This window comes from Hippichthys cyanospilos, chromosome 21 (assembly GCF_059441005.1).
Source record: "Hippichthys cyanospilos isolate Australia breed blue-spotted pipefish chromosome 21, RoL_Hcya_1.0, whole genome shotgun sequence".
Lineage (NCBI taxonomy): Eukaryota > Metazoa > Chordata > Actinopteri > Syngnathiformes > Syngnathidae > Hippichthys > Hippichthys cyanospilos.
This window is the reverse complement of record NC_142389.1, coordinates 8,810,001-8,822,592: the sequence shown is the minus strand read 5'-3', so window position 1 is coordinate 8,822,592 and position 12,592 is coordinate 8,810,001. Positions and strand designations below refer to the sequence as shown.

General features: G+C 39.7%; 1 protein-coding gene across 1 annotated transcript in view; it reads right to left on the bottom strand.

Annotated features, from left to right (window-relative positions):
- Positions 1 to 624: 624 nt before the first annotated feature.
- The window catches only part of ago2 (argonaute RISC catalytic component 2), a 16,007-nt gene continuing 4,039 nt past the window's right edge, over positions 625 to 12,592 (bottom strand). Inside the window, exons 7-20 of the mRNA XM_088404608.1 lie at positions 12,105 to 12,239; positions 11,932 to 12,019; positions 11,489 to 11,636; positions 11,288 to 11,407; positions 10,777 to 10,899; positions 10,553 to 10,686; positions 10,293 to 10,477; positions 10,050 to 10,209; positions 9,787 to 9,877; positions 9,518 to 9,712; positions 9,300 to 9,434; positions 9,115 to 9,216; positions 8,613 to 8,812; positions 625 to 8,539 (exon numbers count right to left, since the gene is read on the bottom strand). Of these exons, the coding sequence (XP_088260734.1) occupies positions 8,431 to 8,539; positions 8,613 to 8,812; positions 9,115 to 9,216; positions 9,300 to 9,434; positions 9,518 to 9,712; positions 9,787 to 9,877; positions 10,050 to 10,209; positions 10,293 to 10,477; positions 10,553 to 10,686; positions 10,777 to 10,899; positions 11,288 to 11,407; positions 11,489 to 11,636; positions 11,932 to 12,019; positions 12,105 to 12,239 (1,925 nt within the window). The 3' untranslated portion in view covers positions 625 to 8,430. The remainder of the gene's footprint in view (positions 8,540 to 8,612; positions 8,813 to 9,114; positions 9,217 to 9,299; positions 9,435 to 9,517; positions 9,713 to 9,786; positions 9,878 to 10,049; positions 10,210 to 10,292; positions 10,478 to 10,552; positions 10,687 to 10,776; positions 10,900 to 11,287; positions 11,408 to 11,488; positions 11,637 to 11,931; positions 12,020 to 12,104; positions 12,240 to 12,592) is intronic.

Below are 12,592 nucleotides of genomic sequence, written 5' to 3'. Positions count from 1 at the left end.
GCTTCTTCTCAGTAAAATCTGGCCCATGTATCTAAATTGTAATTCCTTCGTAAGAATGTTGTCATTTATATGTCCAAAATTTGTTTGTTGATCCAACAACTTGTTACTGTGGATAACACGCTAGAAAACGCTAATTCTTATCTTCAGCACGTTATATAGCCACTGTCTTGTATGTGTTTAGCTCGTTAGCATTTTCATTTGTGCCAGGTATATCCTTTTGGTATATGTTAGCATGTGCAAAGATTTTGCATTGATGGATACTCATTTGCATCTAAATTAACGTTTTGTATTGAAATGAATAGAATTTGTAATTCCGTTATATGATTGATTTAATATAATTTGTGTAAATTTTTGGGCAGCAGCCTCAAAAGTGTTTTGAGACTCACACAAGCTGAGGGCTCCCATTAGTTGTTAATGGTAAGCCCATATTTTATATGCACTTAATATTAGCCATTTGGGGCTCCACAAAAAATGTCTTAAGTGTTGACCGGTCTGTGGTGAGAAAAAGACAAACCAAGTGATCCCTGTACAAAGTATTAGGACAACACTTAAAAAAAAAAAAAGGCAAAATTAACATTTGTTATAATAGGATGGCCAAAAGAAAAGCAAGGAAAAGTACCAATGTTGTCATTTTTTCAAACTTTTTTTTTTTTATTAATGAATGTAACTTACAGTCAAGCCAAAGAGAGAACGACATGAAGTGATACGTATTCACATTGTGTCCTAAAAGGGTTTTACAGCATATCTTGTGTTCTGTAAGCGTAAATGCAGAGAAAAAAAAAACAAAAACAAAAAACAAAAGCAAAACAAAAGCTTTACAAACTTTACACCACCCAAAAAAAGGAGCTTAGCAAGTGGATAAAGAAATTCAAAATCAGCAATACATAAAACCCCCACCCACTCCCTATACCACAATGGGAATGACTGCAAATTCACTTTTGGCATGTAATGGATTAAATAAGGGAGAAGATAATACAATAGAACACACGAATGAAGGGAGGTTTGAATTCACATGGCTGTGCGGTCTGACTTTGGTCGGGTTCTGTTATGGCTGACGTAGAAATAAAATGAGCCCAGTGAGAAACGAACAGGAAAATGGATACCTTGGAATCAGTTGCACTACAATAGTGGACCATCAAGGAGCCACTGAGAACAAAAGTGGGCTAACTCCATTGTTGTCATTTTTCAGTTAAGTGACGAATCGGGAGAAGGTTGAGTTTGATTTCTTAACTCATTCGATCTCAGACATTGTTTTTTTTTTTTTTTTAAGGTCATAATATTCAACCTCAGGGGGTATAAAAATGGCTTGTAAATTAAGGAAATAAAAAAGTTCTTAAACTAAATACATTAGGTTAGGGTAGGCTGCTTTAGGAAGGTACTTAAGTACTAAAGTAACTGATTATTTTAGGCCCTAAAACTACTCAAGTAACTGATTACTTTACACACTAAAGTGATTGATAACTTTAGGTACTAAAGTACTTAAGTAAACGCTTCATTACTTAAGTACCTAAAGCAATTTAGGGACTTAACCCACGGGGTCAGTTTCTAATGATATTTTGTTAGAAAAAAAAAGTTTCTTGGGTTTTCCAGGGTTAAGTACTAAAGTAATCAATGACTTCCGTTAAAAAAGTAGTAATCAAGTAAATTACTTTTGTACTTAAGTACCTAATAAAGAAACTAAAGTGATTACGTTAATGTATGAAGTAGTAGATTACCTAAACTGATTACTACTAAATTATTAATGAGATGATTACCTTTTTGAGACAAATACTTGAGGGAAAAAATGAAAGTACCTGAGATTGAATGTCTGTACTGAGTTTGAATGAGTTATTGCTACACTAACACAAATCGGTTGTTATCCCGCTCTTGCTCTCGATGACTCAGACAAGATTATGCTGGTCATTGAAGGTGAAACGTAAACACCAACCAACTCCTGAGGAAACACGACTGTACAGTATGTCAAGACAGCTGTGCACCTCTTTTCCAGCAGAACACCTTCGGGGCTTCAAACATTAGAAAAGTAAGGAACGTCTACTACGATAAAAATGGCACAGTCTGCTGAATTCAAACTTCCCAACTGGGGTGGGGGGGGGAGATAAAAAAAAATAATCAGAATTTTATTGGACATAATGAAGTACACTAAAGAAATAAGTCAATGCAGCATATATCAGGCTTATGAGGTACTTCATGAATGGAGTATAGATCTATATATACTGTATATATAATCATCAACCTTTTTTTTTGTGAAGAAAATTCATATTCCTACTGATAGCATAAAATACCTCGTCAGTTCTTTCATTGCTTTGCGGCCGACTTCAAGCAGGCCGTGTTTGAGACTGCTTCGAAAGTGCAAAACACAAATACTGATCATTCTATACGCAGCATCCATGGGCCAGATTGCCGTGCCTCCGTTTAAAAACAAAACAAACAAACAAAAAAAAAAAAAAAACGGTAGACTGGCGGCGGGAATCGTCAGAAAAGTGACAAGTTACGACAACCTCACGGACGTTACGTTAGGTTTATGATGTACGTATTGTGATAGTGGGTAGAAAACGGAAAGGGGTTTTATTGCTGTACTGGCTAGACCGTGGGCAACGGAAATTTTTTATTTCGAACAAGGTGGTTAAAAAAAAAAAAAAAAAAAACTCTTACCAACACTGACTGGCTTTGGCCTGAAATGAACAAATAACTAAACATAACTAAAGACTTCAGGTCGGAAAATCGGAAATTTACTGGGCCTTGTGTCAAACAAGCAGTCAATTCAGTTTGGTATTAATTCAATTCGATTTTAAAGGGCCTGTTTATACAAATTCTACCCATAGGTTTGTACTGATCGGCCAGTGATAGAATAAATACAACTGAGAAATTTTCTATGCTATTTGTGTGGCCTGTTAATGGATGAAGTCACCGGTTGGATTTACACTACAAAGTTCAAGAGACAATTTTGATCACTGGAAAAATAATCATCAACATTTCATGAGTGCGTCTGATCAACTTAATTTAATGTGAAATATTTATTATTTATTCCGTGAGGCTTGTGGAGCTGTGCAAGTAAATGTATTTTGTCAGTTGAAAACGCAGCCAAGTTGGATGTGTCACTTGAAATGTGCAGTTAAAAAAAATTACAGGGGGGGCTTGGACCTGCAGTGTAAATCCATTCTTCTATGAAAGACGATCCCTTGAAATTTGGTCCTTTGGCATATTGAATGCTTCGCTTCTGACAGTGCTCACCCATGATCTGAACTTACGTCGCTCACTACAATTTGGGATTTTGAATCAGGGCTAATATGTTAGCTAGCACCGCACTATGCTTTGAGGTAGGTTATTTTTTTCCACCCATGCTGGTAATAAGAAGCCACAGAATACTTAAAATGCTTCTAAAATAGAAATTAAGAAGGGAAAAAAAGAAAAGAAAAGAAAACTACAAGTCCTGCACATGGGACGATGGAATGGCGTTCCAACCCAAAGTGGACGAGAGCTTTCCCTCGCACTTTCCCTGCTTCCAAATTTAGCACAACCGCGCGAGCAAACGCGCAGGACCATGTGGCTTTGGAGAAGTGGGAGGACTAAACTGACGCTTCTGGAAAGTTTCTGAAGAGTTGTGCTGTTGCAGTCAGAAAGGAAATAAAGCTGTGGTGTTATACAAACACCGAATTTAATAATAACATACATATATATATATATATATATATATATATATATAATAGAGTGACTGGTGAACAAAAACAAGACTCGTTTTAGGAATGGGAGTGAATCGAAGTCAAGAAAAGCTTTTAGGAGGGCAGGAGTATCGAGACTGCAAGCTAACTATCACAAGGCCGAACGCCTAAAAAAAAATAAGCTAATTGGAATCACACCAAAACAACCATCAGAAATACATAAACTGCCTGTACATAAGAAAAAAAAATGTGACTTGTGCGAGTCCACCGAAACAGAGGCTAAAGGACACATTACAAACCACACAGGAGCTATAAATACATTCATTTTTACCTGGAGCGAAGAAAATGGGCTGTAGCGTAAAAAGATGATAAACTGTTATCAATCTCTAATGGTTCGTTGGGAGCTAATTGATACATAAACCTTCTAGTTTAAGGTCAAACCTGGCTACTAGTGTGCTGGAAGGCTAAACGCCAATGTTCTTCTCATCATGAACTGATTCTACCAGAGACAGAGAGCTGCTGTCATTAAATTATGTTTCAATTAGCTTATGTTAGCCTGTTGGTCTGTTGTCCTGGTTAAAAGACACCCAAAGCAGTCCAACTAAGGTGAATATGTGCATTTAAATTAAAAAGTACATAAATGTAAATAATAAAAATAACAATCATCTTTAGAGGATGTATGAAGCCCCAGCATCGTAAACTTATAAAGCCACATTTATCCAGGCGACTGCCATTTAGTTGGATTCTCGCATGGTTTATTATTTTCACCACGTAGTTTACTTGAAGTCAAAAGCTTATGGCTTGGTGAAGTGAAACCGAGCCCAAATAGCTCCGATAGCGCTTCCTCTGACATTCACCGTGAGCCCAGAATTGAATAGAACGTTGAGAGCCGTTAAAAAACAGTGAATGAGACAAAAGGGTTATACTGTACTTGCTAGCTACTGATACCACAAGATGGTAAGTGGCCAAACACCATGTGGAACTCCTCAACTCGCCGCCACATAGTTCCTGGCATCAGGAGGTGGCAAAGCACTATCGATGTTTCTCAACCTTTTGAAATATAATTTCTTGGCACCGAGTTGTCACAAAAAAAACCCCACCAAAAGTGAAGCTTCTGAACCCAGGGCTTTGGCCTGAGCACAACATAGTAAATTAGTAGGTTCCAACAAAGCTCTCCTCGATTGGTTCACATTACAATGGTATGTAAAAATCACCGTTTATATGCCGGGAATTACAACGCTGTGAACAAAACTGTATTGATGGATGGAAAAGGGGCTAAATTGACTTGGCTGGTACGAGGTTTGGATCTTAATACAGATATAGAAATCTTCTGATTCAAGTCAACTTCTCCATCTTTGCTATGGTAATGGCAATGCACCACATGCTTTTAACATATCAAAAGGCATCGAGATGTTTGTCAAAAATGCTGGATGCACGCGTAGCTGTGGGGCTAAGGCTATTTTGTTTTATTTTTTTGGCTTGGGCCAACAACTACTACTTTCTTTCTGAATACAAACAAGCTCATCCAGTGCCCAATGAATAGCCAAACTGCTGCAAAAAGCTACAAAATCCATTCTTGTTTTAGTGCAAAACAAACATTATCAAAGGTTGGACTAGATATATTTAAAGGAAATGCGATTACGTTCTGGCATTCTAAGGTGCTGGTATAGTAGTAGGTCAAGTCAAACACCAAGACAGAAAAACAACAAGGGCAAAGCCTTATGAGAAAGAGACATTTCAAATTGCCCATCAAAACGCTTCCTGGTATTGTTTGCGCGAACGGTACCGATCTGGAATGAGGGGATATCGAAGATAATATGTGTTTTCCGACCTAGTATCAGAGGTATAAAGTAGACGGAAAGACCAAGTGAATGCAAATAGACACACATACACCGTGTTATATTAGCGCCTCATTAGGATTTGTCTGAAAGGCACATGTTAATAAATTCCAGTTCTGTTGCCTTCACGGCGGCAATTTTACGCAGAAACAGTGTGAAAGGGGCTTTTGATATTGACCAGGTGGTTTGACAAGACTCGGGAGACACTATACCAAATCCTGAAGTGAAACCCCTAAAGTCTGCAGCTACCTTCGATGAGACTGAGTCAAGTCCAAAGGCTAGGACCAATGTTCTTATTAGTTTTAGCCCCAAGCATGAACCTAAACATGCTGATCCAGATTCACATAATTTTAAAAAGGACTCACAAGGCAGGATTAGATTGTGGGAATCATATATCCAATCCTATGATTTCCAATATTTTCAGGATTTAGGTGGTTAAAACCCAAAAGACAGGTAGAAAAGCTTGATCTTAGCTAGTACATCTCAATTCGAAATAGATCAAGGTGTTAAAAAAAAAGACTTGTGTCCTTGGTGCATAGAGATAATCAATAAAACGAAAAACTGTGCGAGTAGCAACTCAATTCAAGAATTTGGTCGTGCAGCTCGATGCTAAAACCCCTTCAAAAACTAAAAACACAACCCTATTGAATGTCATTAGCTTAACTAAGAAAACAGATAGTGTGATCACCACCATGCATACAAAACCAGGACTTAAAAAAAAAATAAAATCAATGCCTATTAGATTGATAGCAGGGGCAATTATACAGAAATGGCCAGCAGTGTGATGTTACCATAACACTTGAACAGGTAACAAGGAGGTAGAACACAAGGCCATTTCAATACAATTACACCAGTGTCATAATATGGCCAAAACTCCCATTCCTCACACACACACAAACACACATACATACACACACACTTAATGGAGCGCATCCCAATGACATGCTTTTCAAAGTGCATCCACATGTACATGCTTTGAGACGAGCGCCAATAAGTACAATATTGACATCAACAGGAAATATCAAGTACGTGGTGTTCTGAATGCCCTGCAAACACAGTCAGTCGGATTTCTAGTAGTAAGATGGAAAGAATAAGTCTCAATCGTTTTCCTTTAGTATTACAACTCCAAGTCGCATATGGAAAAAAAAAAGGAAAAAAAAAAAGGTGCGCGCGCCCAATCCCATGAGGTGGTTTAGCGAAAACATCTCGCACGTGGTTCTTTTTGTGCTTTCGTGTCTTTTGAATGGATATTGTGAGAGGATTTGTAATCTTATTTGGCTGTGAGCAGGCCCAATTTGTCGAGTTAGAAAAAAAATCGGCAAGGTTACAAAGGACCACAAAGAGCGATGCGACGAAAAACAATGAAAAACTACTAAAAGCGCTATCTACATCTATAAAATCCAGATCGAGGTGAGGTACCCCTCTGCTAAATCTCTTGGTTAAAAACAATGCATAGTTCGGTTGAAACTACATCCACTCCATTCAAGACAGTGAACATTCGCTAGCTTAAACTTGATAAAAGTGGACAATAGAAAATGTTGTTAGAATAACTTGAGACTGTTAACAGTCTTGAAAGGCAAGAGAATATTTGCATTGGACTCTATACACAAATAGTGTTAATTAAATTTTGTGTGGGCCAGTTTATTTTCTTTTTACAAACGGCTGTTTCGGCAGTTTCCACTGAAGAATTATTCAAAATATAGCTCATTTATAACATCGTAAAAAGACTCATTTGCATAAAAACAATACGCGTGCGACCACTCCGCTTGGTTTTAGGAGGAAATGCTTTCAGTTGTTTTTTTTTTGTTTGTTTTTTGTTTTTTTTAAAGTAATTTGAATCCGAAAACGTCTTCCAGGCCACTGTACCGAACGTATCACTTTGGAAACCACACCAATGTCCTGCTCTGACGAAGACACTGCAGCTTTCCACTCATATAGACTGTGTGTGTGCGTATATTCATACACACACTATATTTATACAAAAAAAAAAAGTAGAAATGAAGAAAAACACGTCTAAATTTCTAAAACAGGAATTGGCTACATGCATATTCATTAGAATGTTTGACTGAAATTAAAAACATTGTTAAAAAAAAAATGGAACAAAAATGAAATTTCTGCTCCCTATATTGATTTGTACATGGTGCGTTTTATAAACACGGCTCAGAGTACATTTTAAAAAAAAATTAAAAAGTTCTGTTTTCTGGGAACCGGTCCCTAAACATGATTTCAGCATGGCCATCTCAATCGCAAGAACAAACTCATCAAAACAGAGGACTGAGTTGTATATATGAAAATATTAAGAGCCTTGGACTATTGTAAGTCTTGGTCCAAGAGTTGATAGCAACATTTAGGGCCGTTAATTGTCCCAGATTTGGCATAACATGATCATCTGGGACAAAAATTGGTGAAAAAAAAAGGTGGTTCCAATCGTAAAAACAGACATGATCAAAGGCGGTTTCTAAATGGCACTTTTATCAAGTACAGAGTGCCAGATGTGAAAGCCTTAAGTACTTTTATCTTGATTAAAGTACCCATTTTTGACAGCGCACGTGGCTGTGATTGGCTGTTCAATAATGTGCATCTGAGGAACAAATGAAAGCGCACCCTCAAACACGATTGGAGAAAAAAAAAAAAAAAAAAAAAAGATGGAGGTGACGTGCTTGTCCTAATTCATAAAGCACCACGTTGAAGAACAATACTCCTTTCATACGTTGCGACGTTTTCTCACAAGATATACAAATATATAACTCAAAAACCCCGTGAAGAGGACTTATTTTGTAACTTACAGACAGTGGGTTAGGCTTGGGTACCTGCCAGGTGTTAGATAGGGAGATCACACAGTAAAAGCACACAGTTGACAGCCGGACCTCAAGGGGGTAGTGTGTTTCCTCAGTGGGGGTTCCTGGCCCACGCCAGCCCGGCGGCCTGCAGTTTCAGGCAAAATACATTGTGCGCAGGGTGTCCTGGTGAATCTGAACGGCTTTGGCCAGGGCTTGTTGGTCACGCCCGTTACTCTGACCGGAGGTGTGACTGCCCTCGGCACTGAGAAGAGTGAAATGCGCCAGTGAATAAAACGGAGGGGGTCACGTGACAAGGCGGATGTCGTCGTCCTCACCTGTCGTGCTCTTTGTCCACCAAGTGATAGCGGGCGCGAAAAGCCACCAAATGAGCATAATAGGCAGGCGCCGGGATGGAAACGGAGCGGGTGCAGCGCACGTAAGTGTGGCACAGCTGGTACGTGAGCACCTGCAGCTCATCGGAAGAGAAGTGATTGTCGTCCCAGAGCACGTGGTAGTGAGATGGTCTGCTGGTACCCTGCACATCGCGACATTGACCATGAAGTTCAAGCGCACTCAATTTAGTTCTCTTTCGTCTTGCTGGTAGCGATAAAAATTCAGCTTTATAAATTAGACACAAGTCTAATTGCTCTGCCATTTAGTGACTGACAGCGGAACTACACCCAGAATAAATGGGTTGCAGATAGGCAGGCGACATAAAAAATATGTCGCACAGTTCAACTAATAGAACAAGTACTTAAAAGTCTATGCAAAGCTGTGTATGTTTGTGTGTAAAAATTGGTTAGTAAATGTGGCCAGTCAAGTCGAATCAGATTTTACCTGAATTCCAGCATGACTACAAAGGTAGAAGTCGAATTCAGATGGGTGAGTGATTTTGGTGTCCACAGTGGTGCCTGCAGGAATGTTGCCACTCTTTCCAACCTTTGCAAAAGCAACACCACATTTTGTTCAGTACAAGTTGAAAGATATGAGATTCCGTAATGTTGCCAAATGACCATACTGACCCTTTCATTTCTGTCTGTACAGAACAACCTGGTGTGGTGTCTCTTCTGGACAACTACGAAGGTGATACCAGGCTGGTAGTCTTTCTCCAGCTTGATGCAGGCCTCTCGGATTGCCAGCAGTTCATGCTGAAGAACCTGTAGGTATACAAAATTTTAACCAAAATATATATAATTTCCCCTCTATTTATATACAGTATTATGCCTGGCCTGTGCATCACCTGGTTAAATTGACCCTCAGAGATGCCATCACGGTAGTAGATGATTCTGGTGGGCTTGAAGCGGGTGGACTTGTAGAACTGGATGAGCAGCTCTCTCACCATGGTGGCCAGGTCCTGAATGATGTCCTGTCGGTGCTGCTGTACCCGAACGGTGGCGCAGTACCGACTGGGATGCGCGTCCATGCTGCCCACAACCTGCGGGGAACCAATTTGTTCTTCATCGAGCAATTCGGTTTTGAATATAGTGCAAACTATGGGATGTATCTTACAGCTGCGATAGAGGGCTTTTTTCCATCTCCTGCAGGAGGATGAGTTACATCAGCACCAAGAAAGATGACAGGCTGCTGAAACACCACAGGCCTAAAAAAATAAATAAATAAAAATAAAAAATAAACAGACGTCAAAGATCCTGTTTAATTGGCCTGGTGATAAATGAGTTAACTGCTCAGCCCCGGTGGCTTGTCAAAAAAAGTTTATAGTTAGGGCACTTGTAAGTCAAGCTGCAATAGGAGTGAGATGGACATCCACTGACCGTCCCTGAGGAAGCAGAATGTTGTTGACGCCACCCAGCTTGACATTGATCTTCAGACAGAGATTGGAGAGGGTCTGCGGCGTGGTCTTCTGGACATTTTTCACCTGCACGCACTGGGTGGCCATGCCAAGGACTGTGTCTCCGACACGCTTTACCTCCGCTGCAATATGAATTAATGGGATGTGAGCACACTACACCAAGGAAAATAAACAAGGAGCAGAAATGCAGGACTGGGTCCCTCACCGTAGACAGGCGTCTTCCCAGGTAGGATAACTACAACCAGCTGTAGGCCCTGGTACGTGTACTTGAGGTGTCTGAACATGGGCTCCACGCTGTCGGCGCCCTGGGCGTACTTACAGAAGCACGGCTGACCCTGAATGGGCATGCCTGCATCCCGGGAGATCTTCCTGAGCTGATCTGTAAAAGCTCTAAAACGGGAGATTTTTTTTGTTTTTCTTGCCAGTCGAAAAAAACTTTAGCTTTTAATACAACAATCTACTCACTTAAGCAAAAGTTCAGTGCACTGTCTCTGCGGCGCGAAGCATGCGATGGCCCACACTTTGATTTCGATGCCAGTATGAAACTGCTTGTTCCTCATGTCCCATACACCCTGGATTGGTGTGGCGATTGCCTTGTTCTGAAAATGACAGTAAAAGCAGTGCTGTCACAATTTTCTTGTGAAACCATCTTAAGCAATTCTTGTACTTACAACTGCTGATGGACATACCCTGCCTCCATACAGAATGGAGGGTGCTTGGAGGACACGGCCGTTCACTTCCGTCATTTCATCCCTCACCATCACTCCAAATTCACGAACATATGGGTCAGTGTTGAAGTTGGCGCTTCTCATCTGAACACAAGCACAGATAGATTTTTGATTGGGATTAAGAACTCCATCGTATACCGATATTTTTTCAAGAACTTGGAATGTAATCCCTGAGAATATTCATTGTGAAGCTTTGTGGCAAAGACTGTTGAAGTTATTGGATTGTTTCAACTCATACAAAGTACCAGTCAAAAGTTTGGAAACTCCCTTCAAATACATATAGTCTCAAACACATTGGAAGCTAAAGTTTGATAATGTTACGCTATGAACTGAAAGTCGTTACAGCTCACAAAGTATCTACTTGACAAAGATGACTGAAAAAACACCAAGATGTGCAAAGATGTTCTCTGAGCTAGATACATTTAAATGTTTTCAAACTTCTGACGGGGGAAAAAAAGGATCTGGGAATTACCAGTTTACTAATTTCATCCTGACGGTCAGGCGCTGATCTCGCAGTGGCGCGGATCATCGTGGAGGTCTGATTGTCGGTCAGTTTTTTGATACAGCGCTGTCCCGCAACAATGTTACACACCTAGAAACGCACCACCAGGCTTTAGAAAACTACAATAGTAGGCGAAGGAACCTCTACTTGGCCACGTTGGCAGTTGCTTACTTCTAGAGGCAGGTAGGTGTGCTTTTGCTCCTGCCCCACCTGAAGACACGGCAGGTGGGGGTATCGCAGCATCAGTTTGTACTTGTCTTTGAAATACTGCGCCACGGTGCATTCAATCGTTTGGCCGTTCTCCTGTTGCAGGGGGAACCTGAGGGGGAGAGAAAACAAGCATGACTTCCATGACCTTAAACATGCATCAAATTTGTATGCAATTGAGGAATAGAATAGAATGTCTTTGTTATCATTGCACAGCTTGTATACATATCAGCAGCTATAGATTGGCTAAACCAAAATAAATTTTAAAATACACACATTTATGTGAATTTGGGAATACTAATTCTGTTGGTATAGCAAGGATTATATGTGGATTTCTGACAAAGATTTAAGCAAGCATTACGACAAGAGAGGGGGATTAAAAAATAAAAATCCAAGATTTTTCTTACGTTTGATGGCTCGCTGGCCTTCTGGTCACATTGCACACTCTGTATTTCCTCTTCATCTGTCCACAATGTGTGATCTCTACTTTCAGGCCTGCAAGGAGGAATCGTGTTAAAGATTAAATGCAATACAAACTCAGTTATGAAGGCCTTAATTTAAAAATCCAAAAAAATGCTACCTTTAATTTCTTTGGTAAATTTAACTCTTTGAGAGTCTGTTAAGGGCTTCTGTTGTTCTTCAATGCTTTTGAAGTCCAAGACCTCGCACATGAACTCAATTACAGGCTGAGCTTTATAGAAAGCAGTGGCTGAAACTGCAAAAATAGATCAATAAAGGAAACTCAATTCACAAGTTACATACAAAAAATGACTTCACGGGAAAGTCTGGTCAAAAACTTTTCACTATATGCTCTGTGTGCACTCACGAGTCTAACCAAAGCGTTCTGATTAATAATGATTTTGTGTAATGAATTAAACATCAATATTCGCTCATTTTATCCATCTCAGTGGTTCACCATTTTGTTAGTTGTCAATTAAATAATGTGCTCACAGTTGCTAAGAGTGTAGTTTACGGCTCAGTTTGCAAATGTCGTGTGAGCAATTTTAGAAAACAGTCGAGCTGTGATTGGTCAATAAAGTTTTAAGCCTGATGTCATTTTCAAGGGAC